We start from the raw sequence: 24,713 nt of genomic DNA, 5'->3' as shown, positions 1-24,713 counted from the left end.
CACTTCCTGCTGCACATTGATCCGTGGGCGGGCTGCACGAAGCGACACCGCTGCCCGCCATGAAAGCAGAGCATCTCTGCCTTTGCGAGCCTGAACAGGTTGTTTTGTATTTTCTCTCATTTCCAACGTGACAGAAGGCTGCCCCCACAAGAAGCTCTTACATAAGCCAGGTCGCTCCACTGATGAACATTCCTCCTCCTCCGCCGTCATCTTTTTCCCCGTCAAGTCTGTGATTCACCGCGCTCTGGCTGCTTTTCTGTTATTTCAGCGCCGCTTTCACTTGCCCCACGTTTTTTTCAGTGTCTGCTTTTAGCAGCAACGTGTGGAAGTCTGAGGAGCGTTTCTTGGACGCCATCCCCAGCCACAGAACATGTGCATTAAACACACGAAGTGCTGATTCCGGACTTGAGGGATCTTTGGACTCTGCTGCGTTTGCCTAGAGCTGCAAATAACAGACCGTCATGAACGCAACACAACTTGTCCGACATGCAGTCAACAAGCTTTTGCTCCTATTGTGCACTTGCTGTCCACTACTTCTGTGTTTTTCAACCTTTTTGGAGCCAAGGCGCACTTTTGTTCATTAAAAAAATGCGGGGGCACACCATTAGTAGAAAAAATTAAAAATATAAACACAGAAGTTGATAATGACAGTAAAAAGTTGCAATTGTTGGACATGAATTCAGGTGGGCAGTCGGGGCCCTCCGATGTTATCACCTGGGGTGCTCATTCAGCCTCTGCTCAGACCACAAACCCCCCCCAGTGGCACCCTATGGAGGATTTTCCCCTCGAGCAGTCTCGCGATGAAACTTTGCGCGGGGTCTTTAAGCTTTCATGCAGAGAGGGAAATCACAACTAAAAATGTATTTATTAAACAGTTATTAAGCAGTGGCACAAACATTCATGTCATTTCCAAAACAGAAAGTGCAATATTGTCAGAGACATTTTAAAACAAGCCATGAGTGCACTTTTGTGCATGATGTCACTAAGATGACATATCAAAACAACACTAAATTAAAGTTCACTTTTTGTACAGAACGCCATTACAATAGTTTAAAACAAATAAAGTGCACTTTTGTGCATGATGTCACACAAGATAGTTCAAAAACTGTCAAATAAAAATGAGCTGAATAGTAGGAAGTCAAATAGTGTATGTCCTTCGCTATGTGATAGGTTCCTGCTGACGTTATCTCCTTCTGTTGTTGACTATTTTTTTCATACGGTGTTCATCTGGAAATGGTTACTTCGGCATTTTGTTGGTGTGGCGTCGGCCGCAGATGTTGACATGCGGAGTTTCAAGCACAATTCATTCTCTAGCGGGTGACTCTTCAAATGATGCTACAAATTAGCAGTAATGCTACTTTTTGTAAAAACGCTTTTGCCCCACACTTGACAAATTATGGTTGTCTGTTCGACATATTCCCGCTTGAAGCCAAACCACCGTCAGACGATGGACCCCATGCTGTTTTTCTTTGGAATTAATTCTTCCTTCATTTGTTACCAGATTGGCACCTTCTTTCTCTCGTATTACCACTCGCACGGCTCCGCTAACACCCCAGCTAATATTACCCATGCTGCTACCTCTCTGCTCCACGAGGGAGTATACGTACAGTGGGGCAAAAAAAACGATTGTGCAAGTTCTCCCACTTAAAATGATGACATAGGTCTGTAATTTTCATCATAGGTACACTTCAACTGTGAGAGACAGAATGTGAAAAAAAAATCCAGGAATTCACATTGTAGGAATTTTAAATATTTTTTTTGTAAATGATGGTGGAAAATAAGTATTTGGTCAACCATTCAAAGCTCTTACTGATGGAAGGAGGTTTTGGCTCAAAATCTCACGATACATGGCCCCATTCATTCTTTCCTTAACACGGATCAATAGTCCTGTCCCCTTAGCAGAAAATCAGCCCCAAAGCATGATGTTTCCACCCCCATGCTTCACAGTAGGTATGGTGTTCTTGGGACGCAACTCAGTATTCTTCTTCCTCCAAACACGACGAGTTGAGTTTATACCAAAAAAGTTCTATTTTTATTTCATCTGACCACATGACATTCTCCCATGTGCTCTCTGGCAAACTTCAGACGGGGCGGACATGCCTTTATTACTTTGGTCCCAGCTCTCTGCAGGTCATTCACCAGGTCCCCCCCGTATGGTTCTGGGATTTTTGCTCAGCGTTCTCATGATCATTTTGACTCCACGGCATGAGATTTTGCGTGGAGCCCCAGATCGAGGGAGATTATCAGTGGTCTTGTATGTCTTCCATTTTCTGATATTTGCTCCCACAGTTGATTTTTTTCACACCAAGCTGCTTGCCTATTGTAGATTCACTCTTCCCAGTCTGGTGCAGGTCTACAATTCTTTTCCTGGTGTCCTTCGACAGCTCTTTGGTCTTGGCCGTAGAGGTGTTTGGAGTCTGACTGTTTGAGGCTGTGGACTGGTGTCTTTTATACAGATAACGAGTTCAAACAGGTTCCATTAATACAGGTAACGAGTGGAGGACAGAAGAGCTTCTTAAAGAAGAAGTTACAGGTCTGTGAGAGCCAGAGAGCTTTCTTATTTGAAGTGACCAAATACTTATTTTCCACCATGATTTACAAATCAATCAATCAATCAATCAATGTTTACTTATATAGCCCTAAATCACTAGTGTCTCAAAGGGCTGCACAAACCACTACGACATCCTCGGTAGGCCCACATAAGGGCAAGGAAAACTCACACCCAGTGGGACGTCGGTGACAATGATGACTTTGAGAACCTTGGAGAGGAGGAAAGCAATGGATGTCGAGCGGGTCTAACATGATACTGTGAAAGTTCAATCCACAATGGATCCAACACAGTCGCGAGAGTCCAGTCCAAAGCGGATCCAACACAGCAGCGAGAGTCCCGTTCACAGCGGAGCCAGCAGGAAACCATCCCAAGCGGAGGCGGATCAGCAGCGCAGAGATGTCCCCAGCCGATACACAGGCAAGCAGTACATGGCCACCGGATCGGACCGGACCCCCTCCACAAGGGAGAGTGGGACATAGAAGAAAAAGAAAAGAAACGGCAGATCAACTGGTCTAAAAAGGGAGTCTATTTAAAGGCTAGAGTATACAAATGAGTTTTAAGGTGAGACTTAAATGCTTCTACTGAGGTGGCATCTCGAACTTTTACCGGGAGGGCATTCCAGAGTACTGGAGCCCGAACGGAAAACGCTCTATAGCCCGCAGACTTTTTTTGGGCTTTGGGAATCACTAACAAGCCGGAGTCCTTTGAACGCAGATTTCTTGCCGGGACATATGGTACAATACAATCGGCAAGATAGGATGGAGCTAGACCGTGTAGTATTTTATACGTAAGTAGTAAAACCTTAAAGTCACATCTTAAGTGCACAGGAAGCCAGTGCAGGTGAGCCAGTACAGGCGTATGAATTCTTTAAAATTCCTACCGTGTGAATTCCTGGATTTTTTTTTCACATTCTGTCTCCCACAGTTGAAGTGTATCTATGATGAAATTTACAGACCTCTGTCATCATTTTAAGTGGGAGAACTTGCACAATCGGTGGTTGACTAAATACATTTATGTGACGTGTGTAAGAAGGTGCGCTTGGTTTAAGTGTTTGTGAGAAGGAGAGACAAGAAAGAGTGGGAAACGCATGTAGTGTAATGCTCGCAGCTAAAATCAACTGCGTGAGAACGTATACTCCAATATCACCATATAGTCATTTTCTATATCGCACAGAGACCAACCCACGACATATCGAGTATATTCCATATATCACCCAGCCCTACTATGACGCATACATTGGATAACTGTTTCAGATATTTATGTTTGTGTATCTGTCCCAAATAAACCTTTTATGCCAAAGTCCAAGCAGGTCTTGAAGTGGTAGACGCCCCCACAATAACCAAGCACTACTTAGCATATAAAGGCATAGACGGGGAGAGTGCAGACTTCCACCGAGGCCTGACCCAGTGGATGCCGTGTGGTTTTCCCGGTATGTTGCCTACTTAAGTGGCTTGCGTCCCACCGATAATTCCCCCTCCATTAAAAGGTTCCTGTTGCCTACCACTGAATGTAAAACGGCCATAAAAGAAGCTCTTTACGGCGCTGCAATCATGTCAAGGTGCACTCGGGGATGACCTTTTTTTTTTTTTTTTCCACGCCATGTTTGTGCAAGCGTGCTGTAAAAGCCCACGCCTCTTGTACAGAAAGTCCAATGTTGTGCAACCCTCAAACGCCACTTTTCCTTCTTTGAATGGACTTTTTTTTTTTGTGTGTGTACCCTCCTCCTCACTGGAGCGTGTGCAGTAAGCGGCGGAGGCGGCGAGACGGTGGACACGTCGGGTTGCTATGCAGCGTGTTTCCCTCCATTAGCAGCTGACTAACATGTGGGAGGAGGGAAAGAAAAGAGAGAGAGAGAGAGAGCGAAAAAAGGGGGGCCCTGGAAGTCTTCCCCGCGTAGCTCCGCCTCCCCCCCGCCCACGGTGACCGCGCCAACCTCATGTGACCTTTTTTAACCGGGAGGCGCTGCATTCAACATGCAGATGTGAGGCAGTGAGTCACGGCGCCGCCTCGCTTCTTTTTACAAACCCGCCAGAAAGCTAATAGCGCAACAAAACGGCAGTTTTTTTTTTCTGCAAAGTGAAACATTATAAACCACCACTTCCTGTTGTGTTCTTCAACGTCAGCGTGCCCAAGCTGCAGCCGCCTTGAGATCAGATTACGTCCGTGCAACAACTCAGTAAAAACATGTTTGTTTTTTTTCCCCCCAAACGTTTGTCACTTCTTTGCATACGGGCGAACACGTTTTCCACATACAGCTGCAAAAAAACCCACCAACATAACTTTAAAGGCCTACTGAAATGAGATTTTCTTATTTAAACGGGGATAGCAGGTCCATTCTATGTGTCATACTTTATCATTTTGGGATATTGCCATATTTTTGTTGAAAGGATTTAGTAGAGAACATCGACGATAAAGTTTGCAACTTTTGGTCGCTAATAAAAAAAGCCTTGCCTGTACCGGAAGTAGCAGACGATGTGTGCGTGACGTCACGGGTTGTGGAGCTCCTCACATCTGAACATTGTTTACAATCATGGCCACCAGCTGCGAGAGCGATTCGGACCGAGAAAGGGACGATTTCCCCATTAATTTGAGCGAGGATGAAAGATTTGTGGATGAGGAAAGTCAGAGTGAAGGACTAGGGAGAAAAAAAAAGACGAGGGCTGTGGGAGCGATTCAGATGTTATTAAACACATTTACTAGGATAATTCTGGAAAATCCCTTATATGCTTATTGTGTTACTAGTGTTTTAGTGAGATTATATGGTCGTACCTGTACAACCTGAAGGTCGCCCCGCACCTTTTTTCAGCACCAGTCGACGAGTGGTGGCGATGCTCATCTCTGCCCTTTAATGTGCACATGTTAGCATGTTCACATTAAAATGCTAACATTAAGCATGTGTGCTAACGATATCATGTTGACAGTTAGCATGTCTCACATTTCTAGTAAGACGGCTGTAAGGTGTATGGCTGCGGGAACGTCGAAAAAGAGTGTAAAATTAGATGAAAAAGTTAGCATGCTTAAGTTAGCTTGCTAGCAAGCTATCGTTTGCATGCAAACAGTTAACAGTTGTCACGTACCAAGCCTACGATGGCAGGCTAACAGTTAGCATGTCTCACATGTCAAGTAACATGACTGCTAGGTGTATGGCTGCGAAAACATAGAAAAAAGTGTAAAATTAGATTACAAAGTTAGCATGCTTAAGTTAGCTTACTAGCAAGCTACTGTTTGCATGCGAACAGTTAACAAGTGTCACGTACCAAGTTATATGACTCTGTGGTAAACAGTTGCAAAAGTAATGCTAATTTTAGCAAGCTAACGATGGCATGCTAACAGTTAGCTTGTCTCACATTTCAAGTAACACAGCTGTAAGGAGTATGGCTACGGAAATGTAGAAAAAGAGTGTAAAATTACATGAAAAAATTAACATGCTTAAGTTAGCTTACTAGCAAGCTACAGTTAGCATGCAAACAGTTAACAGGTGTCACGTACCAAGTTATATGACTCTGGGGTAGCAAAAGTAACTCAAAAAGCTAATTTTAGCATGCTAGCAAGCTATCGTTAGCATGCTATCATTTAGCATTTGTCACATACCATTAGAGAAAAAAATCGTATAGTTAGCATGTTAATGTTTGTATTTATGTTGTCTCAAGCAGCGGAGCAATCACCGCCAGGTTAGGGCCGGCGCAGCGGGGCAATCATCGCCAGGGTTCTATTGAAACTGTTGTGGGGATTTTTTTTCTCTGTGTTTTTGAGACCATTATCATGTACGAAAATACCCAAACAGTGCTGCGATGAATCTCCACAAATCGTTAATAACCCGGCTCCGCAAATTCAGATCTTTATCTTAGAAAATGACCATGTGTTACAACGTCACCTTTACCTTTGGGTTTTAGGCCAAAATGCGTCCATTCTCCCTTTTCTGTTTACACCAGGGGTCGACAACCCGCGGCTCCGGAGCCGCATGCGGCTCTTTAATCACTCTGATGAAGCTCAGCTGCATACTTGCATATCAACAACATCCAGAAGCGCCGCCGGCTTCTCTGGGCCCAAGATCATCTAAGATGGGCTGATGCAAAGTGGAAAAGTGTTCTGTGGTCTGACGAGTCCACATTTCAAATTTCTTTGGGAAATATTCAACATTGTGTCATCCGGACCAAAGGGGAAGCAAACCATCCAGACTGTTATCAACGCAAAGTTCAAAAGCTAGCATCTGTGATGGTATGGGGGTGCATTAGTGCCTAAGGCATGGGTAACTTACACATCTGTGAAGGCCCCATTAATGCTGAAAGGTACATACTGGTTTTGGAACAACATATGCTGCCATTTAAGCGCCGTCTTTTTCATGGACGCCCCTGCTTATTTCAGCAAGACAATGCCAAGCCACATTCAGCACGTAAACAAAAAGTGCGGGTACTTTCCTGGCCCGCCTGCAGTCCAGACCTGTTTCCCATCGAAATTGTGTGGTGGATTATGTATGCGTAAAATACGACAGTGGAGACCCCGGACTGTTGAACGACTGAAGCTCTACATAAAACAAGAATGGGAAAGAATTCCACTTTCAAAGCTTCAACAATTAGTTTCCTCAGTTCCCAAACGTTTATTGAGTGTTGTTAAAAGAAAAGGTGATGTAACACAGTGGTGAACATGCCCTTTCCCAACCACTTTGGCTCGTGTTGCAGCCATGAAATTGTAAGTTTGATTGATTGATTGATACTTTTATTAGTAGATTGCACAGTACAGTACATATTCCGTACAATTGACCACTAAATGGTAACACCCGAATAAGTTTTTCAACTTGTTTAAGTCGGGGGTCCACGTTAATCAATTCATGGTACAAATATATACTATCAACATAATACAGTCATCACACAGGTTAATCATCATAGTATATACAATAAATTATTTACATTATTTACAATCTGGGGGGTGGGATGAGGAGCTTTGGTTGATGTCAGTACTTCAGTCATCAACAATTGCATCAACAGAGTAAAGTCAATTATTATTTGCAAAAAAAAAACAAGTTCATGAGTTTGAACATCAAATATGTTGTCTTTGTAGTGCATTCAACTGAATACGGGTTGAAACTAGACAAACAAGTCAATGGCGTTTTAAAATCGTGATTTTATCACCTTCGTCTTTTAGTAAAGGTTAAACCGTTTTTATCTTTTAACCTTTTTGAACAAGTCGTGCATGCTTTTATTTCAAGTGGCCTGGACTACTGCAATGCACTTTATGCTGGCATTAGCCAAAAAGCTCTGTCCCGGTTGCAGTTAGTCCAGAACGCGGCAGCACGACTTTTAACAGGGGCCAGGAAACGCCAGCATATAACCCCAATTCTTCAGAGTTTGCACTGGCTCCCTGTTCATTTTAGAATTGATTTTAAAACATTGCTGTTTGTTTTTAAATCTTTACATGGACTGGCACCTCAATATATCTCGGACCTTATTCAAATTTACATTCCTGCGCGCGCTCTGAGGTCCGAAAGCCAGCTCCAGCTTGTGGTGCCCAAGACCAGACTTAAGACCAGGGGAGACAGGGCCTTCTCTGTGGTCGGCCCTAAGCTCTGGAACACTCTGCCCCTCCATGTTCAAACTGCTTCCACAGTGGACTGTTTTAAGTCTCGTCTTAAGACCCACTTTTATTCTTTGGCTTTTAACACTACGTGAGTTGTGTGGTCCTCCGTCCTCTGTGTTTTTTATACACTTTTATTTTTATTTTACTGTTTTAATTGATTTTACCCTTTAAAATAGTTTTTAATAATATTTGTTTTTATATTGTTTTTATTGGTTTTATTTTTATTCATTTTTTGTTTTATTCAGTCATTGGTGGAGCATAATATTGTTTTTAACATGGCTGTGCAGCACTTTGGAAACGTTATTGTTGTTTAAATGTGCTATATAAATAAAGTGGATTGGATTGGATTGAAAAGGATTTGCAAATCATTGTATTCCGTTCGGCTTCACGGTGGCAGAGGGGTTAGTGCGTCTGCCTCACAATACGAAGGTCCTGCAGTCCTGGGTTCAAATCCAGGCTCTGGATCTTTCTGTGTGGAGTTTGCATGTTCTCCCCGTGAATGCGTGGGTTCCCTCCGGGTACTCCGGCTTCCTCCCACTTCCAAAGACATGCACCTGGGGATAGGTTGATTGGCAACACTAAATTGGCCCTAGTGTGTGAATGTGAGTGTGAATGTTGTCTGTCTATCTGTGTTGGCCCTGCGATGAGGTGGCGACTTGTCCAGGGTGTACCCCGCCTTCCGCCCGATTGTAGCTGAGATAGGCGCCAGCGCCCCCCGCGACCCCGAAAGGGAATAAGCGGTAGAAAATGGATGGATGGATGTATTCCGTTCATATTTACATCTAACACAATTTCCCAACTTATATGAAAATGGGGTCACTTTTGCATTATCGGAACTTTAAAAGCCTCCCCGCCGCTGTGTGTTATCAGCAGGTCAAAGTGGTCACAAAACGCGCATTAACAACATTCCAGAAATGGGCCGACTGAAATATTTATGGTGGCTGGGCTAAGCCCCTTCAGACGTCGCCATTGTTTGTTGTTGTTGTTTGGAATGTTTCCTCCACCAAGTCTTTCAGGAAGTGACGGGACTAAAAGACCTTTGAGGAGGCAGCGGGGAATAACGCTCCTTCGGAAAGAGGGATCATATTTTTAGATGAGTCGCTTTGCCCGCTATCGATCCTTTTTCATGGTCCCTCTCGCGAGGCCCTGCTAGGCAACGCCGCTGACCTTTGGAGGGAATGAAGGCGGGCCTGAGCGAGCCTTCCACAGCAAACACACTCCAACTCCTATTTGCTTTTTCTCCGTCCACTCAACCATTCAGCGGCAACTTCCCGCTCGCCTCCACGCTGATGAATGACGTTTTGCCTTGTTTGTTTTCTCGCCATGAGGGAATCTCCTTCCATTGTGTTCTTCCGTGAGTCACTTTTGCACACGCGTGACATTTCAGTCTTGGCGTCGTCACAAGGGCTCCAGGGGGCAACGGGGAGGTCCCGTTAAAAGTCTCAAAATACCACGCGGCCTCGCCAAATATCTTCTTTTTCAGGCCAGTCAGTGGGGGGGCGGAATTATTTCTAACTCATCAACTCCCGAGAGTCAAAAGTTTCATATTTAGTCTGACATACTTTCTAGATGACTTGAATCACGACTCGTTACTACGAATATTAACAATGGAAATGAAAATACAATAACAAAGCAACCACTCTTCATCTTTTCCACACCCACTTCAAATTAGACTTAATGTGTTCCTGGGTCAAACTGTAGCCAAACTTAAAGCTGCACAGACAATGTTTAAGTGGTATTTTAAACATTTTAACTGTCATGTAAATGCAAACAGAAGCTAATTACTGTTAAAAATAATAATAAATAGACTTAATGTGTTCCGGGGTCAAACTGTAGCCACCGTTTAAGCTTCAGAGGCTGTGTTTTAGTAGCATTTTAAACATTTGAACTGTCATGTAAGTGCAAACAGAAGCTAATAATTGTTAAAAATAATAAATAGACTGAATGTGTTACGGGGTCAAACTGTAGCCACCGTTAAAGCTGCACTGGCAGTGTTTAAGTCACATTAAAAACATTTTAGCTGTCGTCTAAGTGCAAACAGAAGCCAATAATTATTAAAAATAATAATAAATAGAATTCATCTGTTCCAGGGTCAAACTGTAGCCACCGTTAAAGCTGCACAGACAATGTTCAAATGGCATTTTAGATATTTTAACTGTATTGTAAGTGCAAACAGAGGCTAATAACTGTTAAAAATAATAATAAATAGACAATGTGTTCCAGGGTCAAACTATAGCCGGCCTTCAAGCTGCACAAAGAATGTTTAAGTCACATTAAAAACATTTCAACTGTCATATTAGTGCAAACAGAAGTTAATCATTGTAAAAAATAATAATAAATAGACTTAATGTGTTCCAGTCAAACTGTAGCCACCCTTAAAGCTGCACAGGCAGTGTTTTAGTACCATTTTAAACATTTTAATTGTCATGTAAGTGCAAACAGACGCTAATAATTGTTAAAAATAATAATAAGCTAATCACTGTTAAAAATAATAATAAATACAATTAATGTGTTCCGGGGTCAAACTGTAACCACCCTTAAAGCTGCACAGACAATGTTTAAGTGGCGTTTTAAACATTTTAACTGTCATGTAAATGCAAACAGAAGCTAATAACTGTTAAAAATAATAATAAATAGACAATGTGTTCCAGGGTCAAACTGTAGCCGGCCTTCAAGCTGCACAGACAATGTTTAAGTCACATTAAAAACATTTCAACTGTCATGTTGGTGCAAACAGAAGCTAATCCCTGTAAAAAATAATAATAAATAGACTTAATGTGTTCCAGAGTCAAACTGTAGCCACCCTTAAAGCTGCACAAGCAGTGTTTTAGTAGCATTTTAAACATTTTAATTGTCATGTAAGTGCAAACAGAAGCTAATAATTGTTAAAAATAATAATAAATAGACTTATTCTTTCCAGGGTAAAACGGTAGCCACCCTTAAAGCTGCACAGACAATGTTTAAGTCACAATAAAAACCTTTAAACTGTCATGTAAGTGCAAACAGAAGCTAATAACTGTTAAAAATAATAATAAATAGAATTAATCTGTTCCAGGGTCAAACTGTAGCCACCGTTAAAGCTGCACAGACAATGTTCAAATGGCATTTTAAATATTTTAACTGTATTGTAAGTGCAAACAGAAGCTAATAACTGTTAAAAATAATAACTGTTAAAAATAATAATAAATAGACAATGTGTTCCAGGGTCAAACTGTAGCCGGCCTACAAGCTGCACAGACAATGTTTAAGTCACATTAAAAACATTTCAACTGCCATGTTAGTGCAAACAGAAGCTAATCCCTGTAAAAAATAATAATAAATAGACTTAATGTGTTCCAGAGTCAAACTGTAGCCACCCTTAAAGCTGCACAGGCAGTGTTTTAGTAGCATTTTAAACATTTTAATTTTCAAGTAAATGCAAACAGAAGCTAATCATTGTTAAAAATAATAATAAATAGACTTATTCTTTCCAGGGTCAAACGGTAGCCACCCTTAAAGCTGCACAGACAATGTTTAAGTCACAATAAAAACCTTTAAACTGTCATGTAAGTGCAAACAGAAGCTAATGATTGTTAAAAATAATAATAAATAGACTTAATCTGTTCCAGGGTCAAACCGTACCCACCCTTAAAACTGCAGAGACAATGTTTAAGTGGTATTTTTTTTAAATTAACTGTTATTTAAGTGCAAACAGAAGCTATCCATCCATCCATCCATTTTCTACCGCTTATTCCCTTTCGGGGTCGCGGGGGGCGCTGGCGCCTATCTCAGCTACAATTGGCCCTGCGATGAGGTGGCGACTTGTCCAGGGTGTACCCCGCCTTCCGCCCGATTGTAGCTGAAACAGAAGCTAATCACTGTTAAAAATAATAATAAATAGACTTAATGTGTTCCAGGGTCAAACTGTAGCCACACTTAACGCTGCACAGACAATGTTCAAGTGGCATTTTAACTGTCATGTAAATGCAAACAGAAGCTAATAACTCTCTCTGCTGTGTTGGATCCACCTTGGACTGGACTCTCACGGCTGTGTTGGAGCCACTATGGATTGAACTTTCACAGTATCATGTTAGACCCGCTCGACATCCATTGCTTTCGGTTCCCTTAGAGGGGGGGTTGCCCACATATGCAGTCCTCTCCAAGGTTTCTCATAGTCATCATTGTCACCGACGTCCCACTGGGTGTGAGTTTTCCTTGCCCTTATGTGGGCTCTACCGAGGATGTCCTTGTGATTTGTGTTGTGGTTTGTGCAGCCCTTTGAGACACTAGTGATTTAGGGCTATATAAATAATCATTGATTGATTGATTGATTAAAAATAATTATAAATAGACTTAATGTGTTCCAGGGTAAAACTGTAGCCAAACTTAACGCAGCACAGACAATGTTTAAGTGGTATTTTAAACATTTTAACTGTCATGTAAATGCAAACAGAAGCTAATAACTGTTAAAAATAATAATAAATAGACTTAATGTGTTAGGGTGTCAAACTGTAGCCACCCTTAATGCTGCACAGACAATGTTTAAGAGGCATTTTAAAAATTGTAACTGTTATTTAAGTGCAAACAGAAGCTAATGACTGTTAAAAATAATGATAAATAGACTTAATGTGTTCCGGGGTCAAACTGTAGCCACACTTAAAGCTGCACAGACAACTTTTAAGTGGCGTTTTAAACATTTTAACTGTCATGTAAGTGTAAAAACAGAAGCTAATAACTGTTAAAAATAATAATAAATAAACGTAATGTGTTCCAGGGTCAAACTGTAGCCACCCTTAAAGCTGCACAGACAATGTTTAAGTGGCATTCTAAAAATTGTAACTGTTATTTAAGTGCAAACAGAAGCTAATCACTGTTAAAAATAATAATAGTCTTAACCTGTTCCAGGGTCAAACTGTACCCACCCTTAAAGCTGCACAGACAATGTTTAAGTGGCATTTTAAAAATTGTAACTGTTATTTAAGTACAAACAGAAGTTAATCACTGTTAAAAAATAATAATAAAATGACTTAATGTGTTCCAGGGTCAAACTGTAGCCACTGTTAAAGCTGCACAGACAATGTTTAAGTGGCGTTTTAAACATTTTAATTGTCATGTAAACGCAAACAGAAGCTAATAACTATTAAAAAGAATAATAAATAGACTTAATGTGTTAGGGGGTCAAACTGTAGCCACTGTTAAAGCTGCACAGACAATGTTTAAGAGGCATTTTAAAAATTGTAACTGTTATTTAAGTGCAAACAGAAGCTAATCACTGTTAAAAATAATAATAAATAGACTTAATGTGTTAGGGGGTCAAACTGTAGCCACTGTTAAAGCTGCACAGACAATGTTTAAGAGGTATTTTAAAAATTGTAACTGTTATTTAAGTGCAAACAGAAGTTAATAACAGTTAAAAATAATAATAAATAGACTAAATGTGTTCCGGGGTCAATCAATCAATCAATGTTTACTTATATAGCCCTAAATCACTAGTGTCTCAAAGGGCTGCACAAACCACTACGACATCCTCGGTAGGCCCACATAAGGGCAAGGAAAACTCACACCCAGTGGGACACCGGTGACGATAATGACCCAGTGGGACGTCGGTGACAATGATGACTATGAGAACATGATACTGTGATACTGATGATACTGATGACTATGAGAACATATGAGAACATGATACTGTGAAAGATCAATCCATAATGGATCCAACACAGTCGCGAGAGTCCAGTCCAAAGCGGATCCAACACAGCAGCAAGAGTCCCGTTCACAGCGGAGCCAGCAGGAAACCATCCCAAGCGGAAGCTGATCAGCAGCGCAGAGATGTCCCCAGCCGATACACAGGCGAGCAGTACATGGCCACCAGATCGGACCGGACTCCCTCCACAAAGGAGAGTGGGACATAGAAGAAAAAGAAAAGAAACGGCAGATCAACTGGTCTAAAAAGGGAGTCTATTTAAAGGCTAGAGTATACAAATGAGTTTTAAGGTGAGACTTAAATGCTTCTACTGAGGTGGCATCTCGAACTTTTACCGGGAGGGCATTCCAGAGTACTGGAGCCCGAAATGAAAAAGCTCTACAGCCCGCAGACTTTTTTTGGGCTTTGGGGATCACTAATAAGCCGGAGTCCTTTGAACGCAGATTTCTTGCCGGGACATATGGTACAATACAATCGGCAAGATAGGATGGAGCTAGACCGTGTAGTATTTTATACGTAAGTAGTAAAACCTTAAAGTCACATCTTAAGTGCACAGGAAGCCAGTGCAGGTGAGCCAGTACAGGCGTAATGTGATCAAACTTTCTTGTTCTTGTCAAAAGTCTAGCAGCCGCATTTTGTACCAACTGTAATCTTTTAATGCTAGACATGGGGAGACCCGAAAATAATACGTTACAGTAGTCGAGGCGAGACGTAACAAACGCATGGATAATGATCTCAGCGTCTTTAGTGGACAGAATGGAGCGAATTTTAGCGATATTGCGGAGATGAAAGAAGGCCGTTTTAGTAACGCTTTTAATGTGTGCCTCAAAGGAGAGAGTTGGGTCGAAGATAATACCCAGATTCTTTACCGTGTCGCCTTGTTTAATTGTTTGGTTGTCAAATGTTAGAGTTGTATTATTAAATAGAGTTCGGTGTCTAGCAGGACCGATAATCAGCATTTCCGTTTTTTTGGCGTTGAGTTGCAAAAAGTTAGCGGACATCCATTGTTTAATTTCATTAAGACACGCCTCCAGCTGACTACAATCCGGCATGTTGGTCAGCTTTAGGGGCATGTAGAGTTGGGTGTCATCAGCATAACAGTGAAAGCTAACACCGTATTTGCGTATGATGTCACCTAGCGGCAGCATGTAGATGCTGAAGAGTGCAGGGCCAAGGACCGAACCCTGGGGAACTCCACACGTTACCTTAACGTAGTCCGAGGTCACATTGTTATGGGAGACACACTGCATCCTATCAGTAAGATAAGAGTTAAACCAAGACAGGGCTAAGTCCGACATACCAATTCGTGTTTTGATACGTTCTAATAAAATATTATGATCGACAGTATCGAAAGCAGCGCTAAGATCGAGGAGCAGCAACATAGATGACGCATTAGAATCCATCGTTAGCAATAGATCATTAGTCATTTTTGCGAGGGCTGTCTCCGTCGAGTGATTTGCCCTGAAACCGGATTGAAAGGTTTCACATAGATTGTTAGACGCTAAGTGTTCATTTAACTGCTCCGCAACAATTTTTTCGAGGATTTTTGAAATAAAGGGAAGGTGAGACACCGGTCGGTAGTTTACCATGAGGTCAGGATCGAGGTTAGGTCTTTTAAGAAGAGGATGAATAACCGCTTTTTTGAATGCTAGGGGAACAGTGCCCGAGGAAAGTGATAAGTTTATAATATTTAGCACTGATGGACCTAATAATACAAAGAGCTCCTTGATCAGTTTCCCAGGAAGAGGGTCAAGTAAACATGTTGTTTGTTTTATTCCATTTACACGTTGTAACAATTCCTCTAATGTTATTTCCTCAAAACGAGAGAAACTATTTTGGAGGGCAGTATCCGCCGTATATACAATCGTATTTGTGTTAATAGAACCCCGTTGCAGCTGGGACGCATTGTCTTTAATCTCCTTTCTAATGACTTCAATTTTCTTACTAAAGAATTGCATAAAGTCATCAGCTGAGTGGGTGGAGCTACTGGAAGGAGTCCCTTGTTGGGTTAGCGATGCTACCGTACTAAACAAAAATTTAGGATCGTTTTTATTACGGTGGATGAGATTTGAGTAATAATTAGCTTTAGCTAAGGTAAGCATGCGTTTATAAGTTATTAAACCATTACTCCATGCTTGATGGTGCACCTCAAGTTTAGTCGTGCGCCATTTGCGTTCCAGCTTTCTGCATAATAATTTCTGAGCTCTAGTTTCTTCTGTAAACCACGGGGTGCGCTTTTTTGGAGCCTTTTTTAACTTTAGCGGTGCTATGTTATCAATTGTTTCGCGCAGGGCGTCGTTAAAGTTGTTAGTGAGGTTATCAATAGAGCCCACATATTTTGGGAATGGTGCCATTACCGAGGGCAGTAGGTCAGCAAGAGTTGTCGTTGTGGCCGTATTAATGTTGCGGCTGCTATAGCAGTTATTATTATTATTAGTTTGACGAACATGCGTCTGAACCTCGAATTTTATAAGTTAATGATCGGACAATACTTTAGTATACGGGAGTATCGTAACTTTGGAAGCGGTGATACCCCTGACAAGCACTAGGTCTATCGTATTACCGTTGCGATGCGTGGGTTCATTTATTATTTGTGTGAGACCACAGCTATCAATTATAGTCTGGAGCGCTACGCACGGTGGGTCCGATGGGGTATTCATATGGATATTAAAGTCCCCCATTATGATTATATTATCGCCGTGTGTCACTAGATCAGCAACGAACTCTGAGAATTCATTGATAAAGTCCGAATAGGGCCCTGGGGGGGCGGTAGATAACAGCCAGGTGTAGAGGCAGCGGTGTGACAGACCTCATAGTAAGCACCTCAAACGATTTATATTTATTATTTATGTTAGGACTAAGGTTAAAGTTTTCGTTTTATATTAGTGCGACCCCCCCACCCCTTTTAAGGGGACGGGCAATATGCGCATGTGTAAAGTTAGGAGGACATGCCTCATTTAGCGCAAAAAAGTCGTTTGGTTTAAGCCAGGTTTCACTGCAGGGTGGAGGGAAGTGGTGTTCTGTGGGGATTAGCCTTCTGCTTTGTTTTTAGCCCCGCTCGGCATCCGCGTTTCCGATCACACCGCTGGCGTCTGCTCCGTAGACGGCCCCCGCTGCTACTAGACTCCCCTGCTTCACAGGCCGCTGGATGTAGCCGCCGACGTATTCCCATGCTAGTTAGCATGTTTAGCACGCCCGCGTCTATCAGTCCAAAACGGCCCGATATGTCCATATCCAGAAGTGTCTGGCGGTCGTACGTGATCACGGAGTGACCACGATGTGAGCCAGCCAAGAAGTCTGCAGAACTGTCCGGCATTTCCGCCAAATGTTCCATCTTTAGCAAGAGCACCGCAGTGTCGCAGCCCATCCGGGCGCCGCCATCTTGCTTTTCCAAACTGTAGCCACCCTTAAAGCTGCACAGACAACTTTTAAGTGGCGTTTTAAACATTTAACTGTCATGTAAGTGCAAACAGAAGCTAATAACTTTTAAAAATAATAATAAATAGACTAAATGTGTTCCAGGGTCAAACTGTAGCCACCCTTAAAGCTGCACAGACAATTTTTAAGAGGTATTTTAAACATTTTAACTGTTATTTAAGTGGAAACAGAAGCTAATCACTGTTAAAAATGATAATAAAAATACTTAATGTGTTCCAGGGTCAAACTGTAGCCACCCTTAAAGCTGCACAGACAATGTTTAAATGGCGTTTTAAACATTTTAACTGTCATGTAAGTGCAAACAGAAGCTAATAACTTTTAAAAATAATAATAGACAAATGTGTTCCAGGGTCAAACTGTAGCCACCCTTAAGGCTGCACAGACAATTTTTAAGTGGTATTTTAAACATTTTAACTGTTATTTAAGTGCAAACAGAAGCTAATCACTGTTAAAAAATAATAATAAATAGATGTAATCTGTTGCAGAGTCAAACTGTAGCCAGCCTTAAAGCTGCAAGGACAATGTTTAAGTGGCATCTTAAACATTTTAATTGTCATCGGAGTGCAAACAGCAATGTTTTAAGTCACTTTTTGACATTGTTATCTCTTGGGTGTAAAAATACATTAATTACTGTTAATAATAACAACAATATAAATAATCTGTTCTACGGTCAAACTGTAGCCACTTTATGAAGTGTAAAAGCAATGTTTTAAGTCACATTTTAAAATTGTTAACTCTTGGGTGTTAAAAGATGTTAATTACTGTTAACGATACCAACAATAGAAATAATCTGTTCCGGGGTCAAACTGTAGCCACTTTATGAAGTGTACAAGCAATGTTTTAAGTCACATTTTAACATTATCTCTCGGTGTAAAAAGACGGTAATTACTGTTAACGATACCAATTATAATAAAAAGTAACACAAATCTGTTCCAGGTTCAAACTGTAGCCACTTTATGAAGTGTACAAGCAATATTTTAAGTCACATTTTAACATTGTTAACTCTCGGAGGTTAAAATATGTTAATTACTGTTAACGATACCAACAATAGAAATAATCTGTTCCAAGGTCAAACTGTAGCCACTTTATGAAGTGTACAAGCAATATTTTAAGTCACATTTTAAAATTAACTCTCGGGTGTTAAAAGATGTTAATTACTATTAATTATAATTAAAAATAACAAAAATCTGTTCCAGGGTCAAACTGTAGCGACTTTATGAAGTGTACAATCAATGCTTTTAACATTTTAACATTATCTCTCGGTGTAAAAAGACGTTAAATACTGTTAATAATAACAACAATCGAAATAATCTGTTCCGGGGTCAAACTGTAGCCACTTTATGAAGTGTACAAGCAATGTTTTAAGTCACATTTTAACATTGTTAACTCCCGGGTTAAAAGACGGTAATTACTGTTAACGATACAAACAATAGAAATAATCTGTTCCGGAGTCAAACTCTAGCCACTTTATGAAGTGTACAAGCAATATTTTAAGTCACATTTTAAAATTAACTCTCGGGTGTTAAAAGATGTTAATTACTATTAATTATAATTAAAAATAACAAAAATCTGTTCCAGGGTCAAACTGTAGCGACTTTATGAAGTGTACAATCAATGCTTTTAACATTTTAACATTATCTCTCGGTGTAAAAAGACGTTAAATACTGTTAATAATAACAACAATCGAAATAATCTGTTCCGGGGTCAAACTGTAGCCACTTTATGAAGTGTACAAGCAATGTTTCAAGTCACATTTCAACATTGTTAACTCCCGGGTTAAAAGACGGTAATTACTGTTAACAATACAAACAATGGAAATAATCTGTTCCGGGGTCAAACTGTAGCCACTTTATGAAGTGTACAAGCATTGTTTTAAGTCACATTTTAACATTATCTCTCGGTGTAAAAAGACGTTAAATACTGTTAACAATAACAACAACCGAAATAATCCGTTCCGGGGTCAAACTCTTGCCACTTTATGAAGTGTACAAGCAATGTTTTAAGTCACATTTCAACATTGTTAACTCCCGGGTTAAAACACGGTAATTACTGTTAACGATACCAACTATAGAAATAATCTGTTCCGGGGTCAAACTGTAGCCACTTTATGAAGTGTACAATCAATGTCTTTGGTCCCACTTGGTTATTCTTAACTGTCATACAAGTGTAAAAGGAAGCTTGAGGTACCGGAAGGTGACAGCGGTAGAAAAGAATGATAGAAAGTTCTAGAGGGGTTCTTAATATCTGTGTGCCTCTCATTCTAGGCTGTGTTTAACTTTGCCGTCCTGGTCGGCAACGCTACAAAGCCCAGGCGTCCGCCCACCTCCTTTCCTGGTCTTGCCTGAGCTCGGGCAGCATGGCCGCCCCCTCCGGCGCGGAAGTGAAGGAACTCAACCCGGTGGACTTCATCCAGCTCCAGCAGTACATTGAATGTGAGTGGGTGTGCACGCCCCACATGTCTCACACCTACACCTGCTTCTTTACCGCCACCTGCTCGGCTTTTTAATACCTCCAATATTGCCGGGGTCAAAGTGCACAACATCTCCAGCAAATCTCAATCCTCCGTGATAGTTGTTGAGGAAAGAGACGTTCAATGACATGAAAGTAGTGCATCGCTAATCCCTAGTCCCTAAAGAAATAATGCAAATAGAAATAATCTGTTACAGGGTCAAACTGAATCAGAAATACTTATTAATCCCCGGGGGGAAATTAAAATTTTCAGCACAATCCCATTCAACAGCAGACAAACATCACAGGGAGACAGAACAGGATCGCTGGCGGGTCTGCCAACTTCCGGCGCCCCTTACAAAAAGAAGGTGGGAAACCGGTAGACATATCCAATTGTTGATATTGTATTCATTTTTATCATTCATATGTATTTATTTATGAAAGAGAGGTTTTTCTTAACAAAGATAAATGTATATATGGTATGGTTGGAGGGAGTTGTGACGGCACAGTTCCACAAGGGGGCAGTAAAGCTCAATGCTTTATTATATATATATAATAATAATAATAATAATAATAATGGATTAGATTTATATTGTGCTTTTCTATTGTTAGATACTCAAAGCGCTCACAGAGAAGTGGTAACCCATCATTCATTCACACCTGGTGGTGGTAAGCTACATTTGTAGCCACAGCTGCCCTGGGGTAGACTGACGGAAGCGTGGCTGCCAGTTTGCGCCTACATTCATTCACCAGTGTGAGCGGCACCGGGGGCAAGGGTGAAGTGTCTTGCCCAAGGACACAACGGCAGCAATTTGGATGTCAATAGGTGGGAAGCGAACACGCAACCCTCAGGTTTCTGGCACGGCCGCTCTACCCACTACGCCATGTCGCCCCAATATATATGTATATACACACAATATATATAATAATTAAACAAAAATATTACAAACTTGTCAAGACGGGGGGGTCGCAGCTTGCTGCGGGGTCGTTCTCCCAGGAAAGGCAGACGGACTACTCGGAACATGGCGTGCATTTAATTTAGACTAATAAAGGTACAAACAAAAAGTGCTTACAGCGGAGGCACAACTTGGTTAAGGAAACAAAACTAACACTTTAAGGTAAACTATGAACATAAAACAAACACTTACTGTGGCTTGAAAAACTAACATGAACTGAGGCATTGCATGAAACAAGCAAGACTTAGTGTGGCAAGAACAGAGCATGAAACGAACAATGACGCCAGGCCGACTGACTGGCAAAGCCAATCTTAAATACTGCCTCTGATTAGTGCTCGGGAAACAGGTGAGTTGGCGAGCACTAATCAGAGACCGGTGACCACAATAAGTAAACAGGAAGCAATGGAGTCTCAAACAAAACAGAACATAACTAAACAAAACATGATCACAAGACATGACACAAACTAAGGAAATGGAGTGTGAACTAATTTCCAAGAGTGTGTGGTGTAGACTAGTTGTGGGAATTACTTGTGTGTTTTACCGTCGTGTTGAATCTAGAGCGGGGACAAGGTAGAGGAAGGTCCGTGAGACAAACGGGAGGTCCGTGGGGCTGAGAGAGAGAGGCGTCAAGAGGTCCGTGTCCAAGCGGGAGGTCGAGATCTAAGAGGGAGTCCGGGAAGAAGGAGGGGAACGAGGGCAACGCCAACATGGGAACGGAGGTTGTACGCCAACAGAAGGTTATGTTCCGGCAAGGATCCTTGGGTCCACTGGTCTTTATTCAGTTCGCCCTCATCAGTCCCTGGTGTGCTGATTGCTGGTGATTGATTGCAGCTGCTCACAAGACCCTCGGGTGCCGTGAATGTCCAGCGATGTCATAGAGAAGATTGATGATCGCTCATTTTTAGGTGTATTTTTTTAATGCTTGGCTGGCGATCGACTGACACACCCTCCGCCATCGACCGGTAGCTTGCAAGCGGCATAATGGGCACCCCTGATATAAATAGTCATATATCCAAATTTGAGAGCACATAATGACAAAACTTAAGGTCGGCAATTAAATTTGTGAATGTGCTTTTATTCTGAAGGTTTCACCCAGGATGTTTCAGCCACTGGCAGCAAAAAAACAACAACATTATTTTATTTTGTATTCTTTCGTTATATTTCATTGTGTCATAATTTTACTATATCTACTATTATTACAATTGTATTAGCATTAGTAATATTATATGTATTTTTTATTTGAATGAATTACAATATTTAGAAAAAAATATTTTCTTAACTACGACTTTTTATCATATCTATTAATATTATATTTGTATGTATTATTGTATGTTATTATTACTGTATATTTATTTATTTCATTTTTATTTTTGATCAATTCCACAGTGGAATTTCCACTGTTTTTTAACTAAAAATGTCTCAAATAAGTAATATTTTCCTATCTAGAAAAAACTATCTAAAATTATCTTTAAAAAGATTTTAAAAATTATTTCACTAAATGGTTAACAAAAAATGTCTGTTTAAACTAAATATTGAGGAAAAAATCCATCCATCCATTTCCTACCGCTTATTCCCATTGGGGTCGCGGGGGGAGCTGGTTGCTAGCTCAGCTAAAATCGGGCGGAAGGCGGTGTACACCCTGGACAAGTCGCCACCTGATCGCAGGGCGGAAAAAATATACTTAAAGAAATGTAGTTAATTAATTTTTTTCTTCTGTTTTTAGGGTGTGGGGTTCACATTATTTTATGTATTTTTTCATAATTTCTATTAATATTTTTTTATTATTAGTATTGTTAGTATTAAATAAAATAAATGATAAATGGGTTGTACTTGTATATCGCTTTTCTACCTTCAAGGTACTCAAAGCGCTTTGACACTACTTCCACATTTACCCATTCACACACACATTCACACACTGATGGAGGGAGCTGCCATGCAAGGCGCCAACCAGCATCCATCAGGAGCAAGGGTGAAGTGTCTTGCTCAGGACACAACGGACGTGACAAGGCTGGTACTAGGTGGGGATTGAACTAGGGACCCCCGGGTTGCGCACGGCCACTCTCCCACTGCACCACGCCGTCCCTATTACTGTATGTTTAGTTCTTTAATTTTCATCAAATCCACTGTTTTTAACTAAAATGTCTCAACTATTTAATATTTTCCTTTTTAAAATGTATCTTTAAAAGGATTTACAAATATTTTACCCTATTGTACGATTGTCATTTTGAACAAAAACTTTAATGTTGCATGGAAAATGCGTCAAATTCCTTTTTTTGTTGTAAATTTCAATTTATATTTAATTATTATAATTATAATTGTGTTTACTATTGTAAATTTTTATTTAAAAAAAATATATATGTTTTTTCTATTTCATATTTGTTTTAAATAAACATATATCTGAAGGAATATACAGTATTTTATTATATTAAGGTAATGTTTAAGGGGTGTCCAAAGTGCGGCCCGCAGGTAATTTTTTTAACGGCCCCCACGGCACATTTTAAAAATAAGATTGAAAAAATTTTAACACATAAAAAGTGGTATAAAAGACAAAACGGGTGAAATGTAACAAAAAAATGTTGCAACGTTTACTCTAATAACACAAAGCTGCCATGCATGCTGTTTCTTTCTTTAAAAAATAATAATGAATCAAAATGAATGTCATTATGAATTATTGACCAATTCAAAGTTCCAATTACGTCACATTAAATTTCCATTTGAAGATATTTTGGGGGGGGAAATGTTGCATATTTTGTGTTTGCCATATAAAAAACTGAGCTGTTTTTTTAAAGAAGTGACTAAAACGAACAAACAAAAAACATAAACAACAATAAAACTTATAATTGACGGATAGATCTGAAGTTGATCTCGAGATTATTTTGTTCAAAGTAAATAGTAAAAAAAATATATAATTTATTTTCTAACACTTTAATGAGTAGGACCCTTTTGGATCCCCAATCATTTTAGTGTGATTTGTTTTTAAGTGTCATTGCTCAAAAAATAATAATGGATTAAAATCAATAGTGTTATGAGTTATTGATCTTTTTAAGGCTCCAATTGTTATATAGTCTCAAATATTCCACTTAAAAGAATTATTGGGTAAAAATATTGCATATTTTGTGATTTTTCCATAAAAAAACATTGTTGTTTTTTTTTACAAAAAGACCATACAATTTGAATCTTTAAAATCATTATATTGACAGATAGACCTAATGTTGATCTAGAGATTTAAAACTTGAATAATAATAAAAATAATAATACTGAATAATGACACATTTTTAATATTTTTTTGACCAAAACCCTTTGGAGTCCCTGGGATCAAGCCTGAGTGGAGGCCGAAATGTATATTTTTTATACATATATTGTATTGTTTTTTAAAATAAAAAATATCAAAATGGCCCCCGTTTGTTTTGATTTTTCAGTGTGCGGCCTTCGGCGGATAAAGTTTGGACACCCCTGCATTAAACGATGGATTCAGATTCCTAGCTACTGCCAGTTGTCTCATGATGTCTTCATGTCATCTTCCCAATATGTCTTTTTTCGTCCTTCCTGCTCGTCCAGATTGCAGCCTGAAGGTGAAAGACGTGCTGCGGGAGTTTGATGCAGATGGCCGCCTTGCCCGCCACAGGCACGGAGAGGTGAGCGGATGGCAATGGGATGGCCTCATTTTCCGGTCTGGAAAGTAGCGCCCTGAAAGTGTGATTTATTCCAAACGTGGGCACTTTATCAACAGTCCTCTAATTCCATTGAAAGCTGTCGCCTCTGTAAATGTAAATGTAAATGACACCCTCAGCTGGGCCCACGCAGCAAGGCTTCTCTGGCAACTTTTTGCCTCCGCGCCACACTTATTAATGCAAACTATTATCATATATTACACTGGTTTTTTTTGTAAAACCCAAACCATTTTCCCTTAGAAAACAACATACTCCAATAGTAAATATGTTCCAGATACCCAAAATACTAACTTTATAGTTAGTATTTTTCCACCAACTTTAATATACATTATTCTCTTGAATTCAGTAGTGTTTCTCACCTTCTTTGTCCAAGTCGTGTTGTATCCAAGAACTCA

The 24,713-nt window shown here is 40.3% G+C and overlaps 1 protein-coding gene across 2 annotated transcripts in view; it reads left to right on the top strand.

Annotated features, from left to right (window-relative positions):
* Positions 1–24,713, top strand: part of dgkaa (diacylglycerol kinase, alpha a) — an 89,466-nt gene that overhangs the window by 24,574 nt on the left and 40,179 nt on the right. Inside the window, exons 1-3 of one of the 2 annotated variants that reach the window (XM_061902641.1) lie at positions 9,333–9,479; positions 19,508–19,675; positions 24,206–24,282. In XM_061902641.1, coding sequence (XP_061758625.1) covers positions 19,600–19,675; positions 24,206–24,282 — 153 coding nt within the window. In that variant the 5' untranslated portion in view covers positions 9,333–9,479; positions 19,508–19,599. Of the gene's footprint in view, positions 1–9,332; positions 9,480–19,507; positions 19,676–24,205; positions 24,283–24,713 lie in introns of those variants that run through there. The other variant, XM_061902640.1, reaches the window with a different exon arrangement.

The sequence above is a fragment of the Nerophis ophidion genome, linkage group LG06 (assembly GCF_033978795.1).
Source record: "Nerophis ophidion isolate RoL-2023_Sa linkage group LG06, RoL_Noph_v1.0, whole genome shotgun sequence".
NCBI classification, from domain to species: Eukaryota; Metazoa; Chordata; class Actinopteri; order Syngnathiformes; family Syngnathidae; genus Nerophis; species Nerophis ophidion.
This window is presented reverse-complemented; position numbering and strand designations above follow the sequence as displayed.